Source organism: Trypanosoma cruzi, genomic scaffold (genome assembly GCF_000209065.1).
Source record: "Trypanosoma cruzi strain CL Brener 1047053516773 genomic scaffold, whole genome shotgun sequence".
NCBI lineage: Eukaryota > Euglenozoa > Kinetoplastea > Trypanosomatida > Trypanosomatidae > Trypanosoma > Trypanosoma cruzi.
This window is the reverse complement of record NW_001849492.1, coordinates 81,456-92,904: the sequence shown is the minus strand read 5'-3', so window position 1 is coordinate 92,904 and position 11,449 is coordinate 81,456. Positions and strand designations below refer to the sequence as shown.

The 11,449-nt window shown below is 48.0% G+C and overlaps 5 protein-coding genes across 5 annotated transcripts, besides 16 other annotated features; all 5 read right to left on the bottom strand.

Annotated features, from left to right (window-relative positions):
* Positions 1-2,445: a sequence feature (heterozygous, non-Esmeraldo-like haplotype).
* Tc00.1047053507073.49 (hypothetical protein, conserved) lies at positions 1,011-1,463 on the bottom strand (the record flags this gene model as incomplete). The annotated part of the gene is made up of 1 exon (XM_801643.1): positions 1,011-1,463. The coding sequence occupies one exon, from the start codon at positions 1,461-1,463 to the stop codon at positions 1,011-1,013; it is 453 nt and encodes a 150-aa protein (XP_806736.1).
* Positions 1,625-1,654: a microsatellite.
* Positions 1,673-1,708: a sequence feature (A-rich).
* Positions 1,958-1,993: a sequence feature (T-rich).
* Positions 2,296-3,915, bottom strand: Tc00.1047053507073.40 (hypothetical protein, conserved; the record flags this gene model as incomplete). Its single annotated transcript, XM_801642.1, has 1 exon — positions 2,296-3,915. One exon carries the CDS (start codon positions 3,913-3,915, stop codon positions 2,296-2,298), a length of 1,620 nt encoding a protein of 539 aa, XP_806735.1.
* Positions 2,446-2,703: a sequence feature (haploid, Esmeraldo-like haplotype).
* Positions 2,704-7,404: a sequence feature (areas merged during assembly that could not be assigned to a particular haplotype. This can correspond to areas where the two haplotypes were merged or to regions with more than two copies in the genome that were merged during assembly.).
* Positions 4,086-4,172: a microsatellite.
* Positions 4,326-4,359: a microsatellite.
* Positions 4,391-4,412: a microsatellite.
* Positions 4,640-4,660: a microsatellite.
* Positions 4,712-4,767: a sequence feature (T-rich).
* Positions 4,843-7,059, bottom strand: Tc00.1047053507073.30 (hypothetical protein, conserved; the record flags this gene model as incomplete). The annotated part of the gene is made up of 1 exon (XM_801641.1): positions 4,843-7,059. One exon carries the CDS (start codon positions 7,057-7,059, stop codon positions 4,843-4,845), a length of 2,217 nt encoding a protein of 738 aa, XP_806734.1.
* Positions 5,888-5,914: a microsatellite.
* Positions 7,353-7,378: a sequence feature (AT_rich).
* Positions 7,405-7,463: a sequence feature (haploid, Esmeraldo-like haplotype).
* Positions 7,464-11,449: a sequence feature (heterozygous, non-Esmeraldo-like haplotype).
* Tc00.1047053507073.20 (hypothetical protein, conserved) lies at positions 7,492-8,364 on the bottom strand (the record flags this gene model as incomplete). The annotated part of the gene is made up of 1 exon (XM_801640.1): positions 7,492-8,364. One exon carries the CDS (start codon positions 8,362-8,364, stop codon positions 7,492-7,494), a length of 873 nt encoding a protein of 290 aa, XP_806733.1.
* Positions 8,378-8,423: a sequence feature (T-rich).
* Tc00.1047053507073.10 (hypothetical protein, conserved) lies at positions 9,064-11,449 on the bottom strand (the record flags this gene model as incomplete). Its single annotated transcript, XM_801639.1, has 1 exon — positions 9,064-11,449. A coding segment is annotated over one exon (2,386 nt), but the record flags the coding sequence as incomplete, so codon positions are not given.

Genomic DNA, 11,449 nt, shown 5'->3' with positions numbered 1-11,449 from the left:
CTTTGGGCATTATCCGAGCTCCTTCCGCATCCCACATGCCTACTGACATCATAAATACATATATATATATATATGCCAATAGACGTGCATTTCCGCACGCATGACTCGTACTTCGATCATTTACTGTCCAAACATCATGACACGTGCAAAAAAAAGAGGGGAAAATGAAACTTTTCACCCTGCGCGCAGATACTCACACTCCAGTCCTCCCCCGATCTGTCCTCACCGTTCATTTTTTTTTTTTTTTTCCACTGCCCCAGTGAAGAGTGACAATCACAAAAGAGATCCCACCGCCCGCACGAGAAAAATAAATAATAAACTGGGGAGAAAAAAAAGACTAACAAACAAATAAAAAAAGGACCACGTGGATCGGCGCCTTGGCTAATATCCATGACACGGGCTCTCCCTCAGGCCTATTCCCTTTCCTCGCAGTGCAAGACATTTACCGCAGCTCCTCACACACACACACACACGTACAGTTACCACAAAAGGAGCATAAAAAAAAAAAAGACTAAATACATAAATACTCCAGAAAAGCAATGTGCAAATCACCCAAATACACCCTTTCCTTCTTCACCACTTTTTTTCCCCCTCAGGTAGAGCCTGCAGCATATGTGGAGAGCGAGACTTTATTAGAACGTCCACAACGCAAGGCAGCCGCACCTAAAAATCTTCTTTTTTCCCCCCGGCCGATAACTGAAAGTATTACTAGGCCGGTCGAAAGAGAAGAAGCACAATGGCGCAAAAACCCCTAATGGACGGCGGAGATAACAAAGCGATGATGTGCTTTTGGCAAATTCATGGCAGTTCGTGGCGGAATTTGGGAAAAAAGCTTTTCTTTGTCTCGCTGTCCCCCAATGCGTGGCAAAGATGCGACATAAGACAATGCGATGAAAGAGGTCTTCAATTAACACCGACGCAGAGGACAACAAATGCAGCAAACAAACAAACAAAAAGACTTCTCCATCCTTTGGATTAGTTCTTACGCTTACGGCACGCTGCTGAAAACACTAGGAACGTGGGTGTACCGGTCGTCGCTGCGTCTCCTCCCGACGCCGCTCGTACGCCCGCTCAAACCAATGGAACATCCATCCATCTACATTCTCCTCTGGACGTTCACGTAACAAGTCTTCCATCATGTTGTTGAGCAGACTGGGCAGTTGATGCTCCACGGCGTAACCAACTACACCATTTTCGCCACGGCTAGCTGCGTGACGCGAATCGGCCTTGGGTATTATCCCCATCGTTGTGACACTACAGCAATTGCGTGGGGAAGCACTACTCTGGCGTGATATTCCTGGTGATTGCAAGGCATTTCGAGGTGGGATAGCCCGACAGCCAACAGCAGAAATAGTTTCATTGGGGGAAGATGAGGATGGAGGGAGCAGTGGCGGGAGATGATGCTGATTCGGCTTTCGGCGTGGCAGCGCACCGAACATCTGCGACGGCACGTGAGAGTTCATTCCAATTATTATTTCGTAGAGAACCCTCTGTTTTCTGAGTGTACTTTACTTATAAAGATATATATGTATGGATTTCTCTATGCCCTACGGTAATTCTCTCTCCGTTCCTTTCCTTTAGGCCGACTCTTTGACTCTTTACGTGTGCGCAGGTATCACACACTTCTCTCTCTTTCTCTCTCTCTCTCTCTCTCAACCTTTTTTTTTGTTTGTTTATTTTACTTTATTTTATTATTATATTTTTTTTTTCCAGATTTCTCTTCCCTTCTCCTTCTCTTCACACACACACACTCTCTCTTAACCGCAGACGCACGTGTGGCTCGGCACAAGTGCAACAAGAGGACGGTGCCAATAATGGCGCCGCTGCTGACTGCAATAATACGCAGAGTGAGAAAGAGAAAAAGAAAGAAAGAGAGGTTCTGCCTGCCCCTGCAAGTCCGCCTCAACTCTCCTCAACCTTCCGTAGATTCTACTAACGCAAAGGGCAAAGAATTCACAAAACAAAAAAAAAGGGGAAAAAAAGAAAAAAAAAAGTGAATATGACATTCCCACGCCTTCCATAGTTTAGTTATTCCTTCAAGCAGACTGGCGAAGGCAAATGCGGCGGGACAACAGCAGTGAGAAGTGAATTTATTTCAGGAATTGCATGTAATGCGAATTGCGTGGATTAAGAGACACCAACCACGCCACTCTCTTTAAATTCCCCTTCTCTTTTTTTTTTCTTTCTCTCCCTTCCCCCTCTTCCTTCGCAGTTCGTTCCCAGAACACCCATTCAAGCAAGAAAACAAGCACACAAACCAAACAGACAGACAGAGAAGTGGACACAGGGCAAAATTTAACGTACACCATACGTCACATTTTGCAATTGTTTCTGATGAAGAGAGTCAAAGACGCTCTTTTTCTGCGACCACATTTTACCCCGTTTTTGGCGGGCCTCGGCTAATTTGTTGGCTTTGTCTGAATCAAGAACACGTCTCTGCACCTGTCGGCCAATCGGTTCCTGTTCTCGGTCAAACTCTGCGCCAGTAGTGCCGACATTACGCGTCTGCTCCGTACGACGACCAAAGTTTTCCAAAAGATAGTCAAGTGTACTCTCTTCGTTTGCTTCACCAGCAAAGCGCGTCGCCCAGATTCGACGTCGCTTGTCAAGAATTGCGTCCTCAATGTGTCGATAGACCAAAAAGGCTTCTCTGCCCATTACTTGCACTCTCTCCATGTCCGTTAATGCAAGGGCGAGCGGCTTGCCCCACTCCGTCTCTGTGCATATGCGGTGTAACTCCTGCAAGTAACACAACACTGCCGCAGTGATAACCTTGTCTGGTGTATACATGAAATCTGCAAACCCACACTTTTCCTCATAAAAAGTTCGCACGCGATTGACGTCATGACGTGTGTTTTGCAAAAGTCGTAGAGCTTCGATCTTTTCGTCACACACCTCCTGCACGGGAGCCAACATTTCACATACTTCCTGCCAAGAATCGACGCCTCGAGCCTTTTCCATTCGCTGAGGATCCGCGCTAAGGTAAAAAAGAACACGCATGTCAGCTGGTGCAATTTCCGCTCCACCAGCGCTAAACACGGGTGTGCCTGCCTTTGATTTGAGTTGACGGAATAACTCCACCGCGGCCTGCTCCGGCACGTCATCGAGTGTCAATGCACCATGCGAGGGCGAACGAAATACCCCACTAAACGGGGTGAGGTCAGGCTCTATAAATTCACTATACCGTTCCTTAATCTGTTCATGTGTGTTGAATGGCGCCACATCGAGTTCTGTCACCTCTACACCGTCAGGGTCAATATATGGATTATGTGAAAATCGGGGTAAATAGTCTGTTTTGGAACCGTCAATAAAGCCAATAGGTCCCCAACGGTCCCATATGTAGTTTGGTGGCAGGCCCAATTCTTTTCGTCGAACAGCACGCTCCAAATCCATCAACGCGTGTCGCATGGCCTGTGAGAGAACAAGTGTCCCAATCTGGACACCCCTATCATGCCAGCAGTGCACCCGCAATGTTTTCTTGTTGTAAAAAGGCTTTGTAATACCGATACACCTCCAGTAGCGACCCTCTCTTGTCCAGTGCAACGCAGCATCCAGGAACTCCTTGTTGTAGAGATGTTTTGCTCCCTTGATGGTCTCGTCATGGATCAACATGCCAATCTTCTCAGGGGTATCAAATGCGGTCCAAATGAGCTTCGTCTCAAGGTTGTAAAAATTGTAGCTAAGCTCCTCATGATCCCTTTCAAAGCGCCTCGGCGTGTACGGCTCAAACCAAGCCTTCTGTGGCATGTAGGTTCGGTCAGAGAGCTCCGTTCGGTTTCGGTCAAGATAACTGCGCACCGCAATACGCTTCCCAACAGTGTACTTCTTCGGCACAATGTGATAACTCCCCCTCGTGTACGGCACAGTCATTTCTGCGCCACCTGCACCCGTAAGCAACCTCCTTGTGGAGAACATTTCTAATGCCTGCACAATGAGCACGTGTATGTCCCTCGCTTGATCGGATCCCCCTTGTCTGGTTGTTCCCGCAAACTGAAGAAAGAAAGAAAAAGGAAAAGGAACAACAACAACAACAAATAACAATAATTTAGGATTACAAGCGTGAATTAATCATAAAATATTTACAAAGATATAAGTTAAATGCATAAATAAATATTATATATAGGCATTTAGGTACGTACATACATACATAGATAGATAGATAGATACAAAGAATAATTCAATTGTGTAATGATGGGTTAAATAAGACATAATTGTAACAGATACATATGTCATTTCATCAAACCCAAATGGGTAGCCACATCACCCCGGAATGAATAATAATATTAGAATGACTCCTTCTCCCCTCACCAATGCAATTGCACTACAAATAAATAAATAAATAAATAAATAAATAAATAATAAAAGGTATTCCACAGCAAGACGGAGAGGCAAAAAAAAAAAAAAAAAAAAAAGGCAAATGGGAGAGAAGTCAAAGAACACTACAATAGCCACACCAGTAAACAATTTAGTAGCAGTGGAAACAATAGAGAGAAAAAGAGACATACGTAAACTCTTTTTTTTTTTTTTTTAAGTTTAATTGTCCCTTTCCTTCTCTTTACATGGAACACCCAAGCAGACTGGCTTCTATCGTCTTCAGTTTTATTTTTTTTTGTTTTCTTCACTTTGATGCGTTTCCTCCTTTTTTTTTTTTTTTTTTTTTGACTTCCGTATGCATTACTGGTCGCACATTGCATGGGCACGTGGAAAACCCAAACAACTACAACAATAAAAACAAGAAAAAAACAAAAACAAAAAAAAAAAAAAAAAATGCATTCCTGTCCTCTTCTTCCCTCCCTCGTGGTTGATTGTTCATCTCATGTTTCCCCCCGAAATCCCGGACGCTCACGGGCCATCTCGGCTGCTCGTCCAGCACTTCGTCAGAAGACTCATCAGCTGCGAGTTCTCGTGCACGCACCCGAACATACCGTCGGACCCGTTATCCGAAAAAACACGTCCCGGACGCGCCGTCGCGGAGACGTCGATGGAAGGTGAAGCAGTCCCAGAGAAAACCCGATGGGGGAAACAGCGACGATCCACGACGTCACCGTTTTTACGGGAAAAAAAAGAGAAAAGCTTCGTTACGTGGGATCCGATGCGGGAGGAGACATGCGTGGAGCCCTCAACCTTCAAGGGCGTAGAAGCAACAGACACAGAAGTCGCTTCCACCTCAGCAAAACGTTGCTGCGAATGACATAACTGGCTTTGTCGTACAAGCCATAACATAAAAAACTCAAAAAATACGGCGCAGTTCACTGTCCCATGACTCTTCTCCTGCAGTCGCCGCGCCTCCCGAAGTGCGGAGGATATCATTTTGTCCGGGAGCATCTTTACAACACTGAGAGTGCGTTGCTGAAAGGGACACACGGGGTGGAAGCCTTTCTTGAACTTCTCCACCAAAATAGGGGTAAGACTAAATTTCTTCTCGAGTTTTATGCGATTGCAAACACCAACACGCGGGGCAATGACAAGAAGCAGGTTATCCACAGAGTATGGAAAGGAAAGTAAACGGTCCATGCGTGTCTCATCATACTCCTCCATTACCCACTGCACCGGAAAGGAGGGATAGATACATGAAAGTACTTTGCCCGCAAAAGGTGCCTTATCGCACAAACGGCTTGACATGCCCACGGTGGCACGATGATCTCGGAAAAAAAAGGCCGCCAAAATAAGTAAACATCGCGCCAGTTCGGGGTCCGTGCAGAAGATTACCACACGTCCCACACGCTCAGACGAAAGCGAGCAAACGACATCAGTATTAGGAGCCGTGCTATGCGCTGTCGTCGAAACGGCTGATGTTGTCCTTGAGACGGAATTAAAATCTAATCTATGCAAAACCTGAGCCCCAGCGGTAGCAGCATTACTCTCAGTGTAACCGTAACTGCTTGTATTGTTGTTGTTGTTGTTGTTGTTGTTGCCTATGTTTTTGCACCGTTCCAATACGGGGGATACAAGTCCACTACTATTAATGTTATCACCACTACCACTACTACTTCTCTCCACCATTTCCATACGATTCCAGTAGTCCCCGTAGATATCAACTCTGTCCCCGTCGTCCCCAGTGCGGTGCCCTTGTTGCTGCGGATCCACATTGGATTGGCCGGAGCCCCATCGTTCCCAATTCGACAACGACAACAGGCCGGCAATAAAACGGCTTGTAAAGGTCTCACTAAAAGAACATAAAACACGGAGAGCACCACTCAGAAGGTCCCCAACTGTCTCTGTCGTGTTGTGTGGTTGGCTGGAGGAACTACGAGATAAATTGAAGACATCCGTGCAAGAAATCCGACTGTGCAGGCGTGGAATTGCATGACTATGTGCGAAGGCATTGACAAGAATTGCACCCAACGTCCCGTACGTTTGTATCGCCTGAGGGTCTCGCTCCAACTCCGTCACCAGCTCCCCCACGACGGTTGTTGGGGAAAGCCTAAAAAAGAAGAGTTGTGTCGCCTTCATTGCAAAGCTCAGAACGACATGCAACATGTTCCGCACAACAGCATCAAAGTTTTCCTCCAAGAACTGACGGTAGGGCCGATCTGCTGGGCAAGTGACAACAAGCGCGACGGCAGCGTACTTCGTTTGCATCGTCCGCAACTCACCGTTTTCTACGGCGACGGAGACGACAAATGTGGAGGCGATCATCAAGCGGTGGTACCGCACTTTGCCTCTTTTTTGCACGGACTCCAGACGGGAGTTCCACAGGGGCCCGTTGCGCGTCAACGAGCTCTTGCAACCAAACCCAAGGGGAAACGCTAATTCTTGCAGCTTCTGCTGCGCTACCTCCTCGGAGGGGCCAAAATAGACGATGTCGCCGGGCGTGTACGGTGGCGTGTCGTCACGCAGAGGAATGCGGTTAGAGTGAAAAATGGGAGAGCGGTTGCATAAAAAAACTACAAAGTAAAACGTTACCGCGGATTCCGTTGGAATCGGCTGCGCAAACTGAAACGGAGTTGCGGGTGGAGACGCAAATTTGCCTCTATCAATGGTCGATGCCGCCAACGACGGTTCGGCTGCGGAAGGCATCGACAAGTGCGTTCGCACAGGCACGCCGTCAGCATCCATTTCAACCAGCGGCGACTTTGACTGTGGGGTACACACACCAACGCACACACGCGTACAGGCAAACAAAAAACAACAAAAAAGGAAGGGGGAAAGGAGGTTGCAGACATTCAGAGATTAACCCTCCAGAGGATCCACAAACACACACACACACATCCTCCCTCGGCTTACTCGCCCCCATTGCCACACACACACAGAGATAGAGAGAGAGAGAAAATTACCAAGTACCAAACTCCAGTAGAGACGCAGAGAAAAAAGCAGCAACAAAAAATAAATGGTGGCCGCTCCCCAAGAGCAAAAATATATATTAAAATAATAAAAAGCAAAAAAACGGCCATATAACCACAGAAAACAAAATAAAATGTTTCCAAATTCATCTCTTTCCCTTCCCCCACTCTCTGTCTGAAAAACAAAATAAAATGAAATAGCCATACGTCAATTTTTGCAGACACGAGTTGATCTTTTTCCTCGTGTTGCCACACGGATGGCAGCTGCCTCGTCATCATAAGGCTTCTTATCTGCTAGACTCATCGACCTCCATGCCTTCATTAGCGCACCTTTGTTCTTGTAATTCTGTTGCTCGCGTTTGCAAAAGAGACGAAACGCCGTCATTGGGCTTCTGTACGCTCCCAACATCTTTCCATCGTCATTCGACACATTTGCCGTCGTTACGGAAGAAGAAGTGTCTGTGACGTCCCCGCAGCACGGCAAAAGAGTCGCTACAACAGGAGACTCTAATGCAGCCGACCTTCTCTTTCCCTTCTTGACATTCCTTGGTGCATCCCCGCCCGCCACACGATGCACCTTTGAGGTAATAGCTGCAGCCAACGCAGACGCAGCGAGTTCGTAGCGCTTCCGTGTTTCAGCGTCAGCGGCAAGCCAACACTCGGCGTGGAGGCGCCTTCTGTCGTAAAGACTTTCGTCCTCCAACTCTCCTCCCACAACCTCCACAATTCTGTTGTCGTCCATACCAACTTCTCGCTGAACCTCCGCGTCGCGGCAAAATAACTCAAAGGCCGTTGGCACCGCGTGGGGCAAAGCCGGGGTGGATGCCCCATTGCCCTTTGCAGGCGGGCGGCGCGTCCAAGTCACGCCACCTCTTCCATTAATAATGACACCTGTAGAACCCCTACCACGAGCAGCGTTAGTTGTAAAACATGTAGGAGATGATACGCCGTCAACAAGGATAAAATTTGCCTCCCCGCACCCGGGACAACAAATAACACGCTGATTGCATCGGCAGCACTGGAATGCAAGTGCTGCTGGCTGTGACACTTGTTCATTGCTGACGCTGATATGCGTTGCCATAGTCTCCGCTCCTCAAAAACCACACCCACAACAAAAACAACAGAAACAAGAACAAAAACTCTGGGCTTTAATGTATACACGCAATTCTGTATGTATGTATGCGTTTCTAATTTCGCTCTTATCTTCGATCGGATTTCCCATTATGTCAGAAGGAGGAAGAAGGCACAGAGAACGCATAACAAATCATCTGCTCATACAAATCCTTCCCCTTCATGTTGTCATTCCGTTCTTGAGACGCTAGGAAACCGTCTTGAGGAATGAGAGGGAGGGGTGGGAGAAGGTGTGCACCGCACACACGCATGCATACTAGGAGGAAACAATCTCCAGCAAGGCAAATAAAGGAACCGATGCAAAACAACAGCAGCGACAGTGCGGAGACACACACGCACACACAAAAAGACTGAAACGCAGTTTGCTCCTCCCTCACAGGCCTCACACGTTACACGCACGCACAAACTATAACTCAGACGCACAGACACGCTCTGAGGAAATTCCTGTTGTAACGGCGTTATCAGAGACCCAACTCGTCGAATCCTCCCGGCTAACTTCACCCACGCTCCATACCGGCATAAAATCACCGAAAATGCCGGTGCGAAAACAAATCACAGGCCACCGTACGCCATCATTAGCCCTTTCACCCCGTTATCGGGAAAGAACACGGGAAGCAACTCCAGATTTTTCCTCCTCCTCCTCTTTCACTTAATGTCTCGTGACCGCAAGCTTCGGCCCCGTCGGAAACACAGGATTTTGTGAGTCAGCTGAAGGCGAGGTTGCCATTTTTGTCGTGGGATCCACGTGGCGTGAAGGCCCCCGCCCCCCTGGCTGCAAGACTGCATCAGACTCTTCTTCTTCGCCCTCTTCTTCGGTTTCTTCTTCACTCCCCTCACCCCTCTCAAATTGTTGCGGGTTGTGTTCTGCCGGGAGCAAGTTTTCGTCCGTCAACGATGCCGATGGTGTCATTTCCGGCGTGGCGACAGCAGGGGCTACACTTTTCAGCTTCACACGCAGGAGCTGTATTTGCGCTGTCACAAACTCATCGCTTGCCTCCCGGCGGAACACAAGTCGAATGAGCTCCTCCATCTCATGCATCGAGAAGTGCTTGTAATCTCCGCTGGTTATGAGGTCGTTGGCCACGTCTTTATTCGGCAAATGACGCAGAAAAGTGGCTGGACGTAAAAAATAATGCTTTACCGCACCACGGACATCATCGTCGGTGGGAAGAATCAACTGTAGCGCCGTCTCTATGGAGAGGAGGTTCGCCCGCAACCTCGCCAATCCAGCATGGGATATGGCCTTGTCACGGAGGTGTGCAATTTCCACCATGATCAGTTCGCTCAGCGGCTTGGCAACGGTGATGCCCACGTACTTCAATTTCTTCTCCGACAAGTGCAACTTTAAAAGGGCAAAAAAGTTAATGATACGACGGTTGTAGGCCTGAACAAACGTGTCAGGGGAACGTGTGGTCGCCACAATGTTGTACGACTCATCGCGCAGCTGCGGAATGTATTGAAAAGCCGCAAAACGGGCTTCCAGAGACAAATAAAAAAGACATACCTGCGAGATGGTATACATCTGCCGCATTATACCACCCAGACGCGTCCAGCGCGTACTATCGCTTGGCTTTGTTGCTGCCAAAGAGGTTGACCACCGGTCGTGACGTTTAAAAAACACCGTGCCCGGAACGAGGCAATCGGTGCTGATGCCGTAATGCCAACCGTTCTGCCAAACCGTTTGAAGAACAACGTCACACAGCCACTCCATGGAATAACAGAGCATGGCCAAAGCTACAACCACACCACTTCCCTTTAGTGCAATTTCCGCGGGAGGAATGGCGCCAATGCTTGCATCCACACCACTCTCATTTCCCCCTTTTGAATTTTCCATAACATCACAACCCAAAAAGTCATGAGAAACGTGATTGTATTGATGCCCACTGGTGCGTCGTTCGTTATTAAACGCGTAATATCTAAATAAATCTGCGTCAACGGCGTTGTGGGCGTCCCATAAACGCGTTTCTTCACTCAGCGCCTGCCACCGTGCACTGGGACGCCCAGCAAATGCTTCTTCAAAGTCTGTATGAAGCAGGCAATGGTATAGCGTCTGATGTGAAATGAGATAAAATTTCTTTTTAAGAACAATGGTGAGCTCTGACAGCAGTGTCTCCGTGACGTTTTGCTGTATCGCCTCCGCAAGTTTGTCTGGCAGTGTCCTGCATATGTGAGCGAGCTTTTGTAGCACCTGACCAACGTAATGAACACACGTTAGAATTGGGTACCCGTTCTCGCCTCCATGACGCAGCGTGACAATGGGCCACTTTATTCCCTCCTGTTGCACCTTTTGGTGGTGTACAAGCGGTTCTATGGGCAAGAGGAAGGACGACGGTGACCGCACCGGCGATTTGCGTACATTTCCCTCACCTGCAGACGCCTCATCTGTAAAACTCTCCGCTTCGGACATGTCGGCAAACAGCTGTCTCAATTGCTGCAAATGAAAGACGTACAAACTAGGGATGTAAGTCTTCTGTAAAAAGTGAAAAAGGGAGTTTTTTATTTCCTCACGAGACGCTTCCACGAAACGCGGGGCACGCACGGCACAACGCCGGTAAAACTGACGGACAGACTCGTGGCATGTTAAAATATTCATGGGAGTGAATACAAACCAATTCTTTAGAGTCATGGCCTGTTGGAGAAGAAGAGCGCTACCACTTCTCCAGCTATAAACAAAGTTTCCCGATGCGGCCATGGACCGGTCCCTTAATTGCTTCCTGTTTCCCTCATCGGCACATCGTAATTCTCGCTGTGCATACTTGACGGCCGCAACTATACTAAATGACACGTACCCGGTTTGTTCCATCATCGCAAGCAGGCCGGAAGTGTCCTGAGTGGAAAGCAGCTTTTCAAGCGAAAAAAGGTTGTCTGCAGCAGCCGCAGCACCACTACTCATCAATTCAGCGGTCCGATGTACACGCCCAACAAGATTCCGATGCTTTAAGAATGGCTTCAGGGCAACCTCATCCCCAAAGTCCTCCTCCAACTCTTTTGCATCGCAAAGCACACGGAAGATAAGCTCAATGTAGTAACTGAGC